The sequence below is a fragment of the Hippoglossus stenolepis genome, chromosome 11 (assembly GCF_022539355.2).
Source record: "Hippoglossus stenolepis isolate QCI-W04-F060 chromosome 11, HSTE1.2, whole genome shotgun sequence".
NCBI classification, from domain to species: Eukaryota; Metazoa; Chordata; class Actinopteri; order Pleuronectiformes; family Pleuronectidae; genus Hippoglossus; species Hippoglossus stenolepis.
In genome coordinates, this window is record NC_061493.1 from 10,278,508 (window position 1) to 10,298,587 (window position 20,080).

The 20,080-nt window shown below is 40.6% G+C and overlaps 2 protein-coding genes across 2 annotated transcripts; both read right to left on the reverse strand.

Moving 5' to 3' along the window:
• Positions 1-2,108: 2,108 nt before the first annotated feature.
• Positions 2,109-7,306, reverse strand: LOC118117949 (cortexin-1). Its single transcript, XM_035170644.2, has 2 exons — positions 7,117-7,306; positions 2,109-4,606 (listed from the first exon to the last, which is right to left on the reverse strand). Exon 2 carries the CDS (start codon positions 4,010-4,012, stop codon positions 3,734-3,736), a length of 279 nt encoding a protein of 92 aa, XP_035026535.1. The 5' UTR covers positions 4,013-4,606; positions 7,117-7,306; the 3' UTR covers positions 2,109-3,733.
• Positions 7,307-11,551: 4,245 nt separating this feature from the next.
• LOC118118363 (mitochondrial import inner membrane translocase subunit TIM44) lies at positions 11,552-18,774 on the reverse strand. Its single transcript, XM_035171532.2, has 13 exons — positions 18,651-18,774; positions 17,201-17,305; positions 16,845-17,009; positions 16,635-16,715; positions 16,116-16,265; positions 15,618-15,751; positions 15,431-15,516; positions 15,059-15,151; positions 14,540-14,664; positions 14,149-14,199; positions 13,950-14,039; positions 13,730-13,840; positions 11,552-13,331 (listed from the first exon to the last, which is right to left on the reverse strand). Exons 1-13 carry the CDS (start codon positions 18,678-18,680, stop codon positions 13,212-13,214), a joined length of 1,341 nt encoding a protein of 446 aa, XP_035027423.1. The 5' UTR covers positions 18,681-18,774; the 3' UTR covers positions 11,552-13,211.
• Positions 18,775-20,080: the final 1,306 nt, after the last annotated feature.

The following is a 20,080-nucleotide window of genomic DNA, read 5'->3' on the forward strand; positions in this document are numbered from 1 at the left end:
CACACCACACCATCAGAGAGACACACTTGCACCTACATTCATGCCAACACAAACCCCAGACGGGCACACTGATCCTCTTCGGGCCATCCTCCTCTTCAGCCACCACTCTCAGCTGATAGTATTGTCATGGAGGGAGATAGGCAGGCTGTCTGCTGATAGCATCACCACTGTTATGCAGATGAGCGACTCTTTTTCTCCGTCATGCACATCAGTCAGGAGACTCAGGACTCAAGTGTAGGTGTATTATTGACTCATTTATATGTTGAATGTGGGATTGGTGTTCTTTAAAGGGCTTTGTGTACTGGTGGTCTGCAGAGCGACTATGCAAATATGATTTGCATGTGCCTTGGTGTGGGCCATTTGTGGGTTTGTGGGTGTGTGTGTGTGAGAGAGAGAGAGAGAGAGAGAGAGAGAGAGAGAGAGAGAGAGAGAGAGAGAGAGAGAGAGAGAGAGGGCATTGTTCTTTGACTCCTGGAAATTAGTTTGTGCACATTCATGGAGGTATTTGGATTCTATACACACCTGCCTAGTTACATAGACGCCATACGCCAATAAGACCAAACATGAAATATAACCTACATAACAACTGAGCCTGCAACACTTGCTCTTACAGTAACACACTTATTCCTCCAAATATTATTACAAAAGTAAAATCGATATATTTCTGTGTTAGATTTATGCAATATAAATTCATTATAAAGTATTTTCCTGTTTCACATACATATGGTAACACAGAACATTGGCTGTCATGCATGTCAGGCCGGAGCTCATGTTTTTTGTGATCCAGCCTTATTTGCATTTCTGTGTGCGTGTGTGTGTGTGTGTGTGTGTGTGGGCGATGGAAACTGAGGGCCTTTGTTGGTTTATCAAGGACGTGTAATTGTTGGAAGCCACTGAAGCACAATCGTGTTAGTTGCTGCACAATGAGGCTGAGGTTTTACTGAAACTGGAAACTGTGGAGGCTTGTTAGTGAAGTTTGTTTCCGGGTTTTGTGTCCACAGATAACTGAACTTCATTCATTTCCTCACTAATATACATTTCAGGCCGTCCTTATCCTGTGCTGGCGTCCCTCTTTAGGTAATATGATACTCTAGCTAATATACAATATTAATAGAGGATGGAATGGACAAAGACTTGTCAGTGTATGAACCAATATTTAGCGAGTATAATGACTTTTGAATAAAGAAAGTAAAATGAAAGACAGAGAGAAATCTGGCCATCACCCTATAGGGTCTTTAAAACTTAAACCTATAATTCCTAGTTTCGAAAGAGAAAGTCCAAATACTTTTCTTCCCATATGAAAACATAATGAGTCAGCACTAATTGATCCCACAGTGACCAGTGCACTTGTACATGCAGTTCTCTAAGTATCCAGAAGAGGTCACATATAAACAGATGGTTTACCTCCTATTAGGAAAGTTGATCACTGGATGAAACCACAGAGGAATCTACCAGGAAGGAGGAAGATGGAAAATTTCAATTTTGGGTTAAACCCAAATGACACGTCATGCACAAGTTGTAATTTAAAACTGCACCTGAAACAGTGTTTTTCAAACATTAAAGATGGAACTCCTCTGACTCTGACATGTCATTAAAATATCCCACAACTCTATGGTGCATTCACTATCCTCATTATGGTGACTGATGTGGATCTTTGAAAAATATTGTTCATTAAGTTTGAGCTTATGTTAGTAATTAGTGATGAGGTTGGAAGTTACTCAGCGTGGGGATATATTTCATGTGTGTGTGTGTTTGTGTGTTGGGGGGGGGGGGTTGCTCTGACTCTGTGATTGCCGATCCTCGTGAATGAACTCTCTGTGTCTCTTTACGAGCCTCCGATTGATTATTTGATTGATTTCATATGCTCTAAATCTTCCTGATATTGATCCAAGGGGCAGAAGGGAGGACAGCCCCATGCTCAATTTAAACTTTGTGTGTGTAATTACTATCCTGTGCTGTGTGTGTGTGTGTGTGTGTGTGTGTGTGTGTGTGTGTGTGTGTGTGTGTGTGTGTGTGTGTGTGTGTGTGTGTGTGTGTGTGTGTGTGTGTGTGTGTGTGTGTGTGTGTGTGTGCAGATCTGTAAAGTAATTAGACTTTGTAAAAGCATCTCCAGACAAAAGCTTTTATTTCATTAAAAAAAAGAGCTAAATGCCACTTTAAAGAAACATTAGGAAAATATAATTTTACTTTGTTACAAGCAAACATTAACATCCAGGAACAGTTTAGTATCTTCTCACTAAAACAGTTTTTTGGGGTCATCATTGAGGAATCAAACAACTTTTAAACAATCAGCAAAGTATCAATACTTAACTTTCTAAAGAGCCTCTCAGAGCCATGTTTAAAGGGCTTCATAAGCACAAAAGTGATGTTACAAAACAAAGGAGCAGACATATTCTCAGTATGAAACAGTTCATATTCTCATAGTCCTACAGGCACTGTTGAACAGATTTGGCTGGTGCACTGGATGGGGCCTAAAGGCAAGAGCGGGTCAAGGGGGAGGAAATTGGTGTACATGCATTTTATAATCATAACTTCCTATGACATGTATTCAGTCGAGCGCCGTGACCCTCCTCACTGAGGATCATACGCTTCTTAAAGGGATGGCGACATGAAACAGCAACGCCCAAAATAAAATTGACTGTATTAACTGTTCTGTATTATAAAGTTTTACGCGGTGAATCTGACATGACGTACGCGGGTACAAAAGTTTTATGATTTTACCTGAGGATCACCTTAGAGGTGGAACAAATGCTACACAATATCCAGCATGGTCAAACAAACAAGAGGAAGGTTTACAGTCTCAGAGAAACTAATGTGACATCTTCTTCATTTTTTGGTTCAGCTATACTTTCAAAAATAAAAACATTTTACATATAACATGTAAAGTTCACACTCTCCACCGTATATCTCCATTTACAGAGTGTATTAGTTCTGTCCAAATGACTTCCTCGTCTGTTCTAAACTCATTTGATTAATTTTTGTATTCAATCAGGGCCTCTCCTGCTGCAGCTCTGCTCTCTATTTATAATTCTGCCCTGGGATTTGTAAAAAGATTATAGAAATACAAAATGACATGATCAACATGATGCTGCGATACTGATCATTGTCTTCCTGCAGTGTTTGTCACTCTGAAAGCTGCAGCGTTACATCATACACACACACACACACACACACCATAAGTCTCCAGTAATACATTACTTGATGGAAATGAAACTGGACACAGGACGTCTGGTGTTTCTGTTCTGCTGAATATCCCCAATACTCAGCTTCTGGTTAATGGTTTTGATCATAAAGTTTATATAAAGCCTGGAGGCTGGCTGCAGTATAGGTTATAAATTCTGCTTCCTCCATGTTAGTAGATGGGGCATGGACTAAATTAAAGTACATATACACACTCAATTATGGTTTCTGTCATTCCAGGTAGTTGTTACACATTTCTGAATGAACAAGATCGCAGCATTTATATCCAGGATATTTCAAATCGTGGGGGGGGGTGGGGACGTGTCATCCATCGTTATATACAATCTATGGTTTTGCAAAGGACATCTGGCAGCTTCTATGACCCCTAACAAAATAACAGATATGTAACTATAACATATTGTTTCTTTCATTTCCAGGATTCTTTGATTTTTCAGGAGATAAAAAGCTGGAAACAGAAGCTCTTCACTTCTCCTCATCATTTAAAACTCCCTCAAAAGAACCATCATCCATCTCTCCATCACCCCCCTCATCTTTACACCAATGCATAATCAAACTGTCCTCTGTCCAGCCCCTCCTTGTGGTCTGTCCACGAGGAAGCCGGCATGCTGCTGTAGGGGTCCAACAAGATACGGACGCAGCGAACCACGAGGAAGAGCAGCAGGAGCACGAGGAGGCCCACGAAACACAGGGCTGTTCCCTGCTCTGGGTGTCCCACAATGGCCGGCTGCAGCACTGTCGGGCCCCTGGGGAACCCAGGTGGAGCAGGAGAGGAGAGCTCATAGTCCACTACCCAGTAGTTAGTGTCGCTCATTCTGGACGCTTTGATTGGTAGAAACTGTTCACTGTGCACGTTTGGTTTTGCAGTCAGAAGATGTCTGGACTGGCATGACTCTGCGGGGTCATGTGTTTAAAAACCGAGGAGGAGGATCACATAGTGAAATCTGGCAGCAGATGGGACTAAATGCAAATAGTGTTCTCCCACAAGCCCCAGGGCAAAGAAATAGTTCCAGCAGAAACAACACAGGGCAAATCAGTGGTAAATGAATGAGCCCTCTGGTGAGATGCTCAGGGAGGTTTTATTAGATCAAACTGGCTGGTGTTTGTGTGACCCTCTCTGGTTTTCTCTCATTCTTACACATTCATTCTAATGTGAACAGTATAAACACAGTGGTCGTCACCTCAACTTTATCATAAATACAAATTAAAGTATAAATCTCTTCTGAATGGCTGAAGATGTTCCACAGATCCTCACAGGCTGTAAATGATCCGAGTTGTGTTGGCTTCAGAAAACGTTTTTGTATTCTAAACACTCCAATGGTTTGGTTGTGTTGCCCTGAGTTGTTCTAGTTACACATCTTCATCCTGAGGAACCTCTTCGTTCTGGGGGAATCATTCATGAGAAGACCTGAAAGAGAAAAATAAAGATGAGGCAACATGAGAGAGGGAGTTTGCAGCAGGCAGAGGTGCCGAATCGAGGGAAACCTGATTGATTCAGGGGGTTCAGAGCTGGACTGTCCTTGGAACATGAAAAGAATAATAGATTTTTACTGTTTCAGGGCCCAGAGTGAGGTGTTTTCAGGGGTTCCACGGCCTCTGGAACAGCCCCTGTCAGCACAAGTCGATTTAAAAATGTTATTACACACTCCGATCGAATAATTTTCCTCATGAGCAAATAACTGAGACGAGGCAGACGCACCCCTCTCCTGAACTCAGGTACAGCATAGTACAAGATAAATAAATCAGACCCTGATGACGGATGAGTAACATGCGGAGGAACCCCTCAGAGAGTTGCTGCACTCCTGCACAGGAACACTCTCCGTGGCCTCTTTAATGGGCCGTGGAGTGGAGAGATGTTTCCTGTGGTAGGTGCACTCCCCCAGTCAGCAGATTCTATTCCAGGAGGCTTTGTCTCTCCCTCCTCACCGCCCCGTCTTTCCTCGCAGAGACACGTTGATCGCTCCCCTGCTCTCCGGATGAATGGACTAAAGGGCCAAGTGAAGCTTTAATAGGGGACTTGAAGACCTAATGAAAGAAACTGCCTGCCTCAGTATCAATTATCAAATGGCCTGTGGTTTCATCAGGCTGGACAGATGGTGGTGGAGGAGAGGAAGCTAAATGAACAAGACAGACTAAAAGTCAATAGAGAGCCATGAAGTAGACATGATGTTTACAGGATAACACAGGCGTAAGTCAGAGAGTGTAAACTGCTAATGCTGCTTAAGACTTTACATTAGTAGCCGTACATTATATAAAGCTAACGGCTGCTTAATTAGTTACACAACTAAAATTACTCCATGAATAATGTTCCATCCTATATACAGGGGTGGATCCAGGGGTGGGGCCAGACCGCACTAAAATCTGATTGGCCCCTGTGAGTCCCCCTGTCATGCCAGTAATGTTTTTTGATGTAGAAAAATCCTAGATCCACCACTGATCATACATGTTCCATCCATACACCCTCTTTCATAAGTGAGTGAGTCAAACATATCACAAACTGTCATTGTTCAAGCAAACAGCAGACGTGTGAGTCTGTGGCTTTAAATGTTGACCTGAGGAAGTGGCTTTGTGTTTCCAGGGTCATTTAAAAACTCTGAAAGGTTACCCAAGGTCATGATGAAGAACAGACTCCACCAGAGCTGAGGGCAGGGATGTTTGGTTGCTGGAGAGGCAACGCAAATACAGCTTTTATGAACGTGAAAGATTGAGCTGCATCAATTTCACGGCTCATCGATCCTCATTGAGACACCTGCTTTGGTTTCTAAGCAGCGGATAAATCACGGTGACCACGACTGATTAAGGTGAACTGAAAAAAAAAAGTAAACTGTACTGAAAAATAAAATATGGACAAATGTCTCAGAATCACAGTTTTCCATAAAAAAAATTATAAAACAGAGTAAAAATGCAGATTTACGAAAGTAACGAGCAGCCGTGCATGTGAAGGCTGAGGACAGAGCACATGTGGTGACATATGGTGTTTCCTCGTGGACACAATACTTGTAATACCTCCCATTTATACCTGTGGATTATGGCAGCTGCTTTGAAAACGTCAAGGAATTGATTGAAAAGAAAGGGTGAAAATATGAAGTAAATAACGATAGTCGGACTGAGAATTAAATATGTACAGTTAAAGCAGCTCTATCCCTCTCATATAAGCTATAAAAATGATAGATAAGAGGTGTGTAAACAACTCAGATGTGTCGCCTCCACCTGGAAGAGATACCCGACTTTCTTTCTTTCTACTTTTTCTTTTGTGTCTTTTCTTTCTTTTTCTTTATCACTTTATAAATCACAGAAAGTAGTGAAGTTAGTTCGGAGATTCAAGACAGGTGCTTTCAACTTTTTCTCTATCTGCTCCTCAGAGAGAAAAAAGAAAGAATCCACAGATTTTATATATGCCTGTCCTTTTTAAACCTCCATTGTACTACCTGCATCTTAAACTATTGCACTGATAGACATTAGTCAGACATCAGGTACAACAGCAGTGGTAATAGAACTCCATTTACATTATGAACATCTGCACCACATTTGTAAACGTAATTCAATTCATCCATGAATCAAACACCAGCCTCTGTAGAGAAATACATATATTACTATTCCCTGTTGTCAATGTGCAGTCATCTCCTTTGCATGACTTGTTAATGGGATAATTAACTGAACTCATCCTGTATAATTAAGGAATACAGTGAGCCTTTGTCTTCGGGGAGTACAGAACAAACAGTGATCACATTATGTGTTATGAAGTTACACAACAAAGTTACATCCCGCAACAGGACGACCTGTGAGTGTTGAGTTCGTGTAGTTACGTGACGTTCCTAGAAACACGCTGTCATCTAGGTTCACTCCAAACAAACAGAGGCTTCATTATCACATTGATCCAACGACAAGCACAGAGGACGATCAGATTAGAGAACTTACCTCAGCAGCCGGTGTCACAGGTGAGGACATGTAATCGCCAACACAGGGGGATGAAGATGAAGATGATGGTGATGATCTGTCAGCAGCTGCAGCAGATGTTCAGCACAGCGGACAGCTCCCCCCCCGGCCCACTCAGCCGGCCTCAGGACTGAACTCGGTCACATCCCGCAGAAAAACCTCCTCCTCTGTCTCTGCCGGGGGCTTTTAAAGTCTCTCTCAGTTTGTGGGATCCGCCCCAACTCCCCCTCCCCTCCACTCCCGACCCTTCCTCCATCCCTCCCTCCACCCCCTCCCTGTCCACTTACGACCGGCCCTGCACCGACGGCAAACATAATCTTTTTCGTTTGGATGACTAAAGCGCCCAGAGCTGTGTGTGGCTTTTGCATTATATAAGAGGGCTGTGTGGGGCACGGACAGTGAGGGGCCCTTACAGCCATTCGGCCAATATGTTGTAGCACCGGTTAGTTTCTGTGTATGTTACCGTTATCTAACCACACATAATAGTTCCATAGTTATATAAGAAGAAGTTTGAGTGAGATATAACTTTTGTACAGCAGTAACAAAAGTAATGTGTGAGAGGTGCATGTAGAGAAAAGAAAGGGGGAATTATCTGCCACAAAATTTATTGTATAAGTAAGAGTTTTCCTGTTTTTAGGGTGGATTTTTGTGCTTTTTCTGTCGCCTGAATCTCCTGGAGAAAGTGTCATATCGTTTTAGAGCCCTCTGTGATGGATATGATGTAGCCTGTTTATTTCTTGTCAGTACAAACTGGCACAACTTCACAGTTTTTCATCACTGAGATGTTTCTTTCCCTTTATAGGCTGAAATGAAGTCTCATTGAATTATGGTAGGAAGTTTCAAAAGACAGTTATATACGGAGTTATAGATACAGAGATACTCTGATTGCAGAGGCTTCAATACAATTCACACAAGAAGAAAAAGAATCTGCCTCAAAAAAGGTTTGCTGTCCTCAATATATCATTTCATCAAACACAGTTTAATGGAGGAATATGTACAATGTAAACAAAATATGAAAAGCAAACAAAGATAAAAACTACTTCAGATTTTAGGTAATGATGCAGAAAACAGAATGTTATATTTTACCAGCAATTTTCATTCAAAAAATCGATCATTATTTGTTCACTTTTGGCATATTTGTGGTTCTTATGGGTAAAGTCCTAAAAAAAACAAGTGGTTCATTTATTCCTAAACAAATTCATATGTTGTCATATCACCACAAACTAACCGTGTAGCTCCAGCAGATCCTATTAACAGTTTTTGAGAGTAAATGACTAGATAAATATTTCCCTGTACAATAACAGGTTTATGAGGTTGGATAAGATGACGTCATACATCCGGATGCATTACGATTACATGGTCAAGTGGGGCGACCTGTCTGCACCCGTGGCTAAGCTCCACATACTCACTGGGAGAAGTAATTAATTGACACAAATGAAAACTGTACAAACACTGGAGCAGATTGCAGTCCATACACACACACACACACACACACACACACACACACACACACACACACACACACACACACACACACACACACACACACACACACACACACACACACACACACACACACACACACACACACACACACATATCCACACGTCTCCCTGTTGGTTTAATTAATGGTTGGTGAACGGTGACTGTGTCCTGATGGGGCTCCTGCAGACCTCCCACTGCGCTCATAATTGATAAAGGTCTCCAGCCAGGATTATGAAATTCAACATTTCCATCACGATCCTCACTGCTACAGATGGTGCACAGGGAGGTCAAGCTGTGGTTCAGGGAGCAGACATGGGTCACCACTGTAGGATACCTGGGCCCTGTGACAGCAGGGGATTCTGGGTTGTTGATAAGCTCAGGCCATATGAATACTAGCTTGTGGGCCACTGGAGTATTCTCATATAAATAAGTAGCTGCTCTGCTGAGCATAGGGACTGTTAACAAGGGGAAACAGTCTGGATGTGTCCATAGGTGTCACTCATACAGTAGGTGTCTAACAGACCTCATTATAAAAATGAAAACTTGAAATTGCTCGGCTCACAACAACTTTTAATTAAGTAAGAAAATATGTAATTACTTGTAAACCTATCATAGTATTTGCTTCAACTAACTATTACATTTTATTTGTAAAGTTGCCCTCAATACATAATTGAACTTATTGTTCTGACCAGCGTGGAGTCCAGGCAAGTTAAAAACAATTCTCCACAGGGTTTCACCTATAAACCATGTAATGTAGGATGATTCTTCTTGAAAAGAAAGATTTCTAACCTGAAGGTTACAGGTTCAATCCCCAGCTCCTCCGATTCACCTACTGAGGTGCCCATGTAGTGACTTGTAGTGTAAAGCACTTTGAGCAAGACAAGAAAGGTACTTTATAAATACAGACATTTATATCTTGGATTTAATTTGGCAAATATAATTGTTAAGAGTGAGAGACAATTATTCTGACTTCATATGGAATATGGCTAAATTCCTGAATCATGCAAAAAGAGACATGTACCATGTTGAGTACAAACGAATGTGTCCTTGTGTATCAAACTGAGTTGATCTCACATGAATGAGTTGTTCACAATTTATTTAACAGGAGTCGGATCACTAGTTGTTCTTATGTTGCTTCTTTTTAAACTATATTTTCTTCCACAAAGATAGAAGCAAATAAGCACTTAAGTTTCAGGACAGATGATAGCTGCTTGTATAATGTTCTGATGTTGGATAATACACTGCATTGAAAGCCTTATGTAGGTTAAAGCACAGTTTGGTGCACTATGGGTAGAGTAGAGGACAAAGCAAAGAACAGCACTGCCTCCGAGGCTTTTTCTGCTCCCAGGCTATTGTGTTGGTGCATCCAAGCAACTCAGTGGTGTGAGGACAAAGCAGGGAGCTTTTACCTCTGCCATGTTTTCCTGTCTGTTCATTTGTGTGTTGGTTTGTCAGCAAGATTACGCCAAAAGCTACCAGAGGGATGTGGTTTGGGTCAGGGAAGAACACGTCAAATGTTGTAGCAGATCTGCATTAAGGGGGTGGATCCAGGAATATTTTTCATCGTGAGTTAGGATTTTTTTCAACATTTTGACTGCTTTCCTCAGGAATAATTAACGCATTCTAATGAAAGTAATCAGACACATTTAGGGAAGTGATATCTATGATAAGAGACTGTTGGCAGAGGTAGCCTGTGTGCTCTTTTGAGTGCCATTCTGTTTCCCCAGGAGGATGCTCTCACCATCACCTCGACTGTTAACTTGTCCCACACATTAAGTCAAAGTAGAGTTTAGGTGAAAATGTTCTGCAGAAAGGAAATAATCATGAATTATTAAAAGATGAACTTTCATTGAGCTTTTCTTTGTCCACACAGATGCGTGCACTCTCAATCAGAGTCATGAGGAGCGAGTGGACTTTGGAGGACCGAGGGAGGTTAGTTAGTACAAGGACGTCCCCGGTCATTCATCACATCAGACAGCTGTGGGATGAGGTCCCACATATATCGCTCATGTGTGTGAATCTACAGGCATGCGTTATTTAAAGCCTGATCTATCATCCCTATACTGCTAAATCCATAGGTTTATCAACCAGCGTCTTTTTCCGGATCCATGGACATCTATCAAAGCATGTCAGTTTTCAAATGAGAAAACAAAGGACACGCACACACACACACAGGGTGCAGAGTTCTCTTGTGAGCACAAACACACACAATGCATACAAAGCTGTTGACTCTAAGGAAGCTTGGATGGAGCATATCATTATACAGCTCTTTTTACTCTGCAGGTATATAAATAGAAAAGTCATGAATATACAGTATTTGTTCTTTGGTCAACTCAAAAATTCACTACTGTACAAGCTGAATAATGGATTAAGGTGTCAATCTTAGAGGAAAACTACACACTACACAGGTAAGTGAATTTCTCTTAATCATGAGAACCTATGAAAAGATTTCTGAGACCATTATAAACACCATTGTCCTCCAATCTGAAGAATTATTAGATGTTTTCTTTATTCCATTCAAGAGGAAATAAAAATAATCTTATACATTAACACATTCATTTTGGTAAAACTAATTCTTGCACAGTTAATTAGCAGCGAATTATTTAATTAACAATACAGGCTGTAACTGTCACAATCATCCAATGTGAGATTTGCTCAAGATTGGACACAGAAAATTTGCCAAATGAAAAAATCGGGGGAACCTGAAAATAACATTGATATTGTTTGGTAACCAAATGTTTACTATATCCATACTGACAGACATAGGCCTCGGTCTGCCCCACTGATCTAGATCTACACAAAAGTTTATTGAGGTTTTTGTGTGATGAATAAACGCACCATCAGAAAAACAACAATTTATATATCATTATTGACAAACCATGTCAAATAGTTTGAATATTAAAAATAATCAAAAAACACACACACACCATGATCTCCTTCTTAATAAATTCTGTTTATCAGGAGCTCAACTTCTCTTTACAAGAATGGACGTCTTTCTATTTTGATAGAACAGTCATGGAAAAACACAAAGTAATTAATCATGATTTCAATCTACAGTGACATGTGAGTAGAGACTCATTCATTCAACTTTCTATCTCCAGTCTAAAAAAAGCCACAAACACGACAGTAAACCAAACAGTTCAATGAGACAAACAACAGGAGACGGTGAATGATTCGCAAACAATAACGCTGCCATGACGACTATAGTTGAATGTGGTCCCAAACTTTCAAAGAGAGAGTCCTCAACATTTGATTTATGTACATGAAGTTAAGAGCTCATTCATATGTAGACAGATTTCTTCTGACTGAGGCTGTACAGACTGTACATCAGCGCCACGACTGTAAAAAACATAAACTGTGTTTCAACACAAACATAGGGACATGCTGTCTGTGCTTACTTGTGGTCCTCTGGTCGTCGTGCATGAAGCAGAGCTACACATAACAGGATGGACTCATTACATCCTACACTATATGGTCCAATCTTATCTGCAGCTGAATTATAGGCGAATGCTTTGATTACTTTAGATGCATTTCTTTTCATGGTCAATGTTAAACATTGGTACATTACATACAGGTCATTTCCCCTCAAAATGTGAGTGTTTCTGTTGTGATCAGAAACACGTAACCAGGAACTGTTTGATTGAAGTTTCACTAAAGGGCTGGATATCCTCTAAAGTTGACTGTTGACGTGCAGTTTCTACATGTTTTGCTGTCAGACACTCTTTGAGAATTGATGGCTTAAAGTGGTATCTACAGCAATTAAGTATTTCAAAATAAAATAGTTGATGCATCAGAGGCTGAGCTATCGACTTTGAATCCATAGAATGGAATGAACTTTGGAAAACACTGGAGAGCTATAATACAAGTCTAAAGGCATCTTTCATTCAACCCTCCCTGTCTGAAAAGTTATAATTTCTTACAAGCTCCACATCCCCAGTAGATAACACAGACTTTCTGTTAAGTTTCAAGCTCAACCCGAGGTAACGGAACATATTATGGGTTATTTCATCAGATTTCAGAAAGCCGCAGTCAGAAGGCATTATACAGTAGACTCCTTATGAGAAGTAAACTAGTCTTCATGAGTAAAATTAGTGAAGTCACAGGCACAATGTCCATTCCCCCCCCCCCCTCCCAATGAGCTTGTTGGATTTAACCACCAGGCTGGAATAGATGGACTATACCACCCAATAAAGCAATGGGGGGTGGGATGCCTCCTCTTTTAGCCAAATGGTGAAATGATGATTCCAGCCACTTTTAAAATAAAAGTAAATGTTTTAAATACAGTTTGTATCCTGGAGTCACAAACACTTACCAGAGCAAGAGACATGTTGTACACACAGTTTTCTATTCATGTAAAGTATCTTATACCATTAGTTTATCCCCTTGTTCATGTACATTTTCAAGTATACCGTTATATACTGTGTGCAAATACTGTCTCTGGTGTAACACGGCAGCGTTCTCTGCTCTCAGATGTTGATGAATAAATATATGAGTCAGTATGTGTATTCCAGGCACATCCTTGTATCTTCTGCCCTTGTTCACAGTTGGTCTCAGATCCCAGCTGGACCTTTTCACCTGCCTGCCTCCTCCTCCTAGAGGACTTGCTCAGTGCTGGAGGCGGAGATGTCCAGGAGTCTCCAGGCCGCGTTGGGGTTCAGCTCCTCCTGGTCACGACACAGCGCCCAAACATACATCATCCTCATCACCTTCTCCTGTTAAGGGAGGAAAGGAGCACAGGGTCAGGAGATAGTACAGAGGAGTGCAGAGGGCTCTTCTAGACTTAATTCAGATTTCACAACTACAGCGGTGCACAAGCATAACTTATTAAGCATCTTTCTGATTTGGATTGTAATGAGGATGCATTATGCAACTTGCTACAAATACTATACGCAGTAGTTTAATATTCATAAGAAATCATTTACACAAACTTATCAGTTGCATGAAGTGAAACAAGCCAGAGGGTGCTGCTTAATCAAGCCTGTGAAATTCAGTGCAATAAAAATGGATGTGAACAAGGTTGCAGAGTGCTGATATTAGTTGTTCTCCTTGAAATGACTAATTCTATCTATTAGATTAACTTTTCCGGAGCAGCAGTTGTGAGTTGACTGACCGGGTCTCCTTCCACAATGTCTCCTTTGGAGCTACGGATCACCATGACGACCTGCGCCTGGAAGGTGATGATCAACACTGGGCCCTGGTCCATCATCTTACCCATCGCTAACTACAAGACAGGGGAAGGGGGGGGGGGAAGAAAAGATAACAACAGGTATTACTTTGGATATTTAAGACCTCAGTACAGTTTGACACAGTGTGTGTGTAAATGCACTTACATCTATATTATCAATATCAAGTATTTTGGAGTGGAGGAGCAGCCCGAGCGCTCTGGCCTGTTGGATGGGGTGGGCCAGCTGACTGTACGTCTGAGGACAGGAACAAGAAAACACATGGCAGACTTGTTTACAGACTGAAATGGATGGAGCAAAACACATTGATTAAATACAAGTGTAGATGTGGAAGTGTATCACTTACAGCTTCATAGCACCAGTCCTTCAATACTTCCAGCTCTCCACGGATCATAGCCTGCAGAAGGAACAGTGATTATAAATGCTTGTTGTAGTGCTCCACCTATTTTTTTGGAAGAAGTGACAGTCCTACTATTAAACAACACTAAATTCTTGTTTCATCTTTTCATGCAAAACAGCATCAATGGTTTTTATTCTGTGACCGTGAAGGTCAAAACCATTTTGTTCAAAGGGAGTTTCCTGCCATTCATAATTTCAGTCAGTTTTATATTCCCTTGCTTTGAAATCTATTTATAATTCTGAATGAAAACACTAGTTATGAATGTGATGTAGACTGGCGTTTATGCAGAGAGAGAGCGAGAGAGCGAGAGAGAGAGAGCGCAGCAGAGTGTGTTTACCTCCAGTATATTCGGGATGATGTCTTTCTCACACTGTTTGAGGAAACAGTCCTTGTCAAAGTTGGGGTCTGCCTTCAGGATCTCTGTCAGCACCTCAGACATTTCTGTCTTGGAGAAAAGACCACCTGGAAAAACAAACAACATCAGGAGAGGCAACAACAGAGAGAGCACCTGTTCCACTGAATGCAGAGCTTTTTTTATTGTTTATCTCGAGCATTAGAAACTTCTCTTAGACTCGTTCTGGGTTTTTCCACCATAATCCTAATTGCCGTAGCCAGTTGGGTCTCTGTTGCTATGGTTGCTCAGGTCTGGCAAACTTATCGCTTGACTTTGCTACTGGTGTTCAGCATGGTCACGATATGTAAAACTCTGATAGGTGCTGAAATATACACATTTATCTAAAACCAGACTACGGACACAACATATACATTGTCTTTTACTGTCTACTGTCAGTTTGTTCAGGTTGATCATATAAAAGGTTTATATTAGCCAGGATAATCCTAGGTGAGGTAGCATTACCTAGAAAACCAGTGACTCTGTCAGTTACAGCTCTGGATGCTCTGATGAGGCCGTTTTCACTTTCATCATATTTCATCTTCATCTCAAAGAACCCTGAAGAAAACAGAAAGGACATGAGGTGAGGATATATAATTTATCAAAAAACATATATACACAGCTCTTTTTTAAGTTGTGGATCAATCCTACACACTTGAGGGCACACAGGCCTCTCACATGTTCCCTGAACTACATGAGACTGTTCTATCTACCGCAAATAATCTACTGCCACCTGCTGCCTTTAAAGGAAACTACACACGTGCTTACAGTAGGTGATCTATTATATAACACTAATTCCACAGATTCTACACTGATAAATCCAGGGGATTTTCTTACTGTTAAAAACTGCGTTGTTGTCCTTGAAGTCCTTCCACTGCTGGTACCACTTTGAATCCTTGTGGAGAACCACACCCATGTCCTCTCTGGAACACACAGATCACTCACATTATTACAGTTCGGTGTCATTACTGTAGGATGTGATGCTCTTATAAGACAGTAGTGTTGAAAATATTTTCCAACTCACTCATTGGCCTCAAACACTCTGTCGTCGCTGTTTGCTCCTTTAGAGGAGAATTCGCTTCTCTTCCTGAGCTGGGGGGGGGCTCGGTACGGGCCGGCATCACCGACATCGATCTCCTTCTTCATGGTTTCCACACCCTGCTCAGAGGACACACTCTTACTGTAACTGCCGTCTTGTTCTTCGTTTGTGTAAAACCTAAATTCAAACGTATGGAATTTGACTCAATGATCTTTTAGTTGTTGACAGTTTGACTGTAATATTCTGCAGCTGCCAGCATCACTGTGACAAAAGAACATTTCTGAGTAACTTCCAGCAACACTGGCCATCCTTACATTATCTACTTGCTTTTCCCACTGTGCTGAAAACATGCTTTTGAGTCACAGTCCATAACAAACTGTGAATGTGTACAAACTGCATATGTAACAGGAGACACGGTGAGATGACAATAAAATAAGATGCTTTGCCACCAGTGCTACAGCTCCTGTCATATTTCTCACTAACCTGTGAGATGGCTCTGAATGCACTGGTCCTGCCCAGTTTTTCTCCTCCTTTGGACACAGACTCCGCAGAGTGCATGGCCGTCCTGGCTGCTTCCTCCACGCCTTCCTTAATCTTCCTCCCGATGTCAGTGCGACTCACCTCCTCAATACCCTACAGTCGCAGTGACAGAACAGAACACGACTCTTTCAGAAAGTGAACAGGCAAGTTTATTCTACCATTAAAAGGACATGGGCTTTTGACATCTAATACTTCAATATTTGTACACCAAAGAAATTGCAGTTAATTAGACAAAAGTGCAAGATTTTCAAACTGTAACTATCAGAAATATAATAAATTGAACATGTATTGTTTTTGTTTCATACATAATGGATTAATGTGTATGAAAACAATCAGTTCACTATGTTCACAATATGTAAAACAATATGTTCCGATATGAGGGTTCAATTCATTTAATGAGGCCAATCTACACCCATAGAAGTTCAGTTTTATTGTTAATCAGAGGAAATGCAGACAGTTTACCTCTTTGACGGTTTCTGACAGGGAGCCAAAAGTCTTCTTAAACACCTCGGAAGTCTTCACTGTCTCAGCTTCAATAGTTTTCTGTTGAAAGAAAAAAAGAAAGGAAATGACATCCATGCAAGAAATGTACAACAAATCCTGCTTGATGCAGATAAACTCATTGTTAAATAAAAACATTAAGATGACATATATGGTTTAAAATGCTCTTACATATTTCCTGCGGGCCTGTTGGAGAGCGTCCGACTCGTCGAGCCTCTTGGCCTCTTCTCGGAACTTCTTTATGTTGTCCTTCATCTCCTGATTCTTACCGAACTCCTGACGCAGGTTATCCACAAACTCCCCCAGGAAACCTTTACGTCCTGAAGCATATCGCACCTAATGACACAAGCAGAGAGGAGAACACACAGGAGATATAGTGAATAGATCATCCACATGTTGCAGCTGGAAAGCCTTTCTTTAAAACAAATACATTTTTGGAGTAAAATCTATGTCTAAAGTTAGTGAAACAACCGATTGTTTTTTATATATTGAAGGTGTAAAGGTGATTGGGAGATGTCGGTGTTTACCTGCACAGCTGCAGCTGGGCTCCTGTGTAGCCTGAGCACATCTTCTCTCCACACTGAGGAGACCAGGGAGCGGGAGCAGAGGGCCAGAGCACGTCTGCCAACCAGCTGCAATGAGGAGGAGAAGGTCACTGTAACAAATATCCGCTCCGACAACAAAGCAGTGGACGGACAATCAATAAAAGACGCTTAATGAGCAACTAATGAGCCCTGTACCCACAGTAATGAGCAACGATATGAAATAGGAAAATGCATTAGAGGAGATGGTAGAGTCCTAACTGATCTGACAAACGATGCAACTCTGCAAATTAACACAGTCAACATGTCTGGAAACATCCGTATTTGTTATGCTTCTCAGTTCATGTGGCTTTTGATTTGTCTGCAGCCCCATGTGCCATAGATTTCCTCATGAGTGGTAACATTTCATCATTGTAAGTGAGAAACTGCGAGGTCAAGTTTTGTAACCCTTCAGATTCTGTGGCTCCAGTATAAATCTCAGCTGTGTTGCTCGTGTCTTTAACATAAATGTTCAATGTGCGTTACTGAATAATAATATACACACTTTACTTCTAGAGCACCTTTCAAAACCAGAGTCACAAGGTGCTTCACTAAATAAAAGTGCAGAGAAAGCAAATCATAGAAAGGCCAGATCATACTCAGCAATAAAATAAAACAAAACAGGTCAAACAACATTAAAACAAAAAATTGTGACCCTCCAATATGCAAATATTACAGACTATGTTGCTCAGACACTAGTCCATTTTAAATACCACATCTTGAAAGGAGGATTGTATATTTTATAGATATATTTTAAAGTAAAATGCAGTAAACTTGACATTACTGATCATTTCCTCAAACCTAATGCCCTTCAACAATCAACAAAATAACTATTTTGCCCAAAGGTTGCACAAACGTTTGCAAAAAGTTGTATAACTCAATCAGACGTGTGGCAAAGTGTGAGGGAGCACCTTGTTCTTTGCTGCTTAGATACGTGATTAGATAATAAAAACATAATTTGCACTGAGAAGACAGTTGTTCTGGATGTTCTGTAACACAGGAGATGCACTGTTGTACTGTGGTATTGAAACCTTTCACACCTGATGTGTTTTATAACAACTGGTTACTGCATCGATGCTTCTGGGTCTAAACGGTTTCACGTGTAAACCAAATACAAATATAACCTTTAACACGAAGCGGTTTGAGTCCAGACTCGGGGACACATTTCCCCTGGAGACCTCAGACTGAAAGTTAAATCCAGACGTTTTTTATGTCTGCTCCTGATGACAGCGGGCCTCTACCGACGGAACATCTCGCCCCACATCTGCATTGAATGAACACGCGCTGCAGGTGTCACCTCCGCACATCTGGACGGTAGAGCACCGACAGTAAACTCGGTCTGTGCCCGATCCGCGCAGCTCTCTGTCTGGGTGCTGAAGGACATGAATGAACTCACCTCGTAGCACCGACACAAGGAGGCTGCCATCTTGATCCTGAAACGCACGGAGCTCCACGTGCTTCGACCCTGCACCAGCTGACCTCCCGCTCCACCAATAGGAGCAGAGCTTAGGGGGCGGGGGGCGGGGCCAGCTGTCAGCACGACTCATACAGGGAAAATCAGCCTTAAAAAAACAATGAGTAATTAAATAATATGGTAAATAAATAAAGTCACATCGTGCAGTAGCATTCACATAGTTCAAGACTTTGTTTGCTCTAGTGATCCATACAAGTTTATCATATTTAATATTTTGGATAATTGCAAATGTTATATCCACAAGTGTACTTTTTCAAATTGTAATAAAACAAAAAAAGTGAAATTAAATAATTCTGCATGTATTTAGGTCTTTTTATATTTTTTATAATCATGTTATGTTTTGTGCAGCCTTTGCCTTGTCTTATTGTTTGTTTGTTTTACTCTAATTTACTGGTGCTTTATGTTATTCTACACTTATATGTATATATGCTCTGGGCTCTTAAATCAAGTAAAATTTTTATAAATTCTTGATTACTGACCATTTTTTACTTTTTATTGCCATCCTTATGTTAAAAATATTTATGGCAATGTTAGCACCAAGGCAGGCTCCAAGAGTAGACTTAATACATATAAATGTATTACAATAATATACTACACTAAACAGAATAAACTAAGACTTGGAGACATAGTTAGCAAGACAGTAAAGTTGATTCAGTAGGATCTTTCCCAGAGTCACAAAGTGCTTTACATAAATAAAACAATACAATGAAAGTAGCTTTAAAACAAAAAAATATATGAAACAGAAAGACATTGGAAAAAGATTAAATTGAAAAAAAAACGTTACTACTGCGACTACTACAACAACTCCTACTACAACTATGACTACTACTACTACTACTACTACTTATAATAATATTAATTATAATTAGAAGAAGAAGAAGAAGAAGAAGAAGAAGAAGAAGAAGAAGAAGAAGAAGAAGAAGAAGAAGAAGAAGAATGATTCTATTTATATAGGAGCTTTCAAAACCGCCATTACAAAGCGCTTCACAAAGAGGACAAAAAAAACAAGACAACAAAACAAAGATACCTGACCAAATAATACAAATAATTTAAACAAACACAGCTAATGAGGTGATTCAAGTACAACAAATAGAATAATACAACATGATAAAAAAAATTATTGGGAAAGAAAGGAAAAAATACACATTCTTAGAGCAATAGCAAAACAAAAATCAAGTAAAAGCCATTTGGGGAAAGTAAGTTTCTAAGAGATATATAAATTGCTTTTCCAACAATGAACATGTGAAGGTGAACTAAGCATTAGTGATGCAAACATCCTTCATGTGTGCCCTCGCCTTATTCTCCTCATTGAGAATCTCAGTATAAACACAGCGTGTGTCAGAATGTGGTTC

Coding starts and splice junctions, on each gene's coding strand:
- LOC118117949 (XM_035170644.2), bottom strand. CDS start 4,012: ATGAGCGACACTAACTACTGGGTAGTGGACTATGAGCTCTCCTCTCCT.
- LOC118118363 (XM_035171532.2), bottom strand. CDS start 18,680: ATGGCAGCCTCCTTGTGTCGGTGCTACGAG. Junction 15,152..15,430: donor CAACAACGCAGTTTTTAACA/GTAAGAAAATCC, acceptor TGTTTTCTTCAG/GGTTCTTTGAGATGAAGATG. Junction 14,665..15,058: donor CAGAGTCACTGGTTTTCTAG/GTAATGCTACCT, acceptor TTGTTTTTCCAG/GTGGTCTTTTCTCCAAGACA.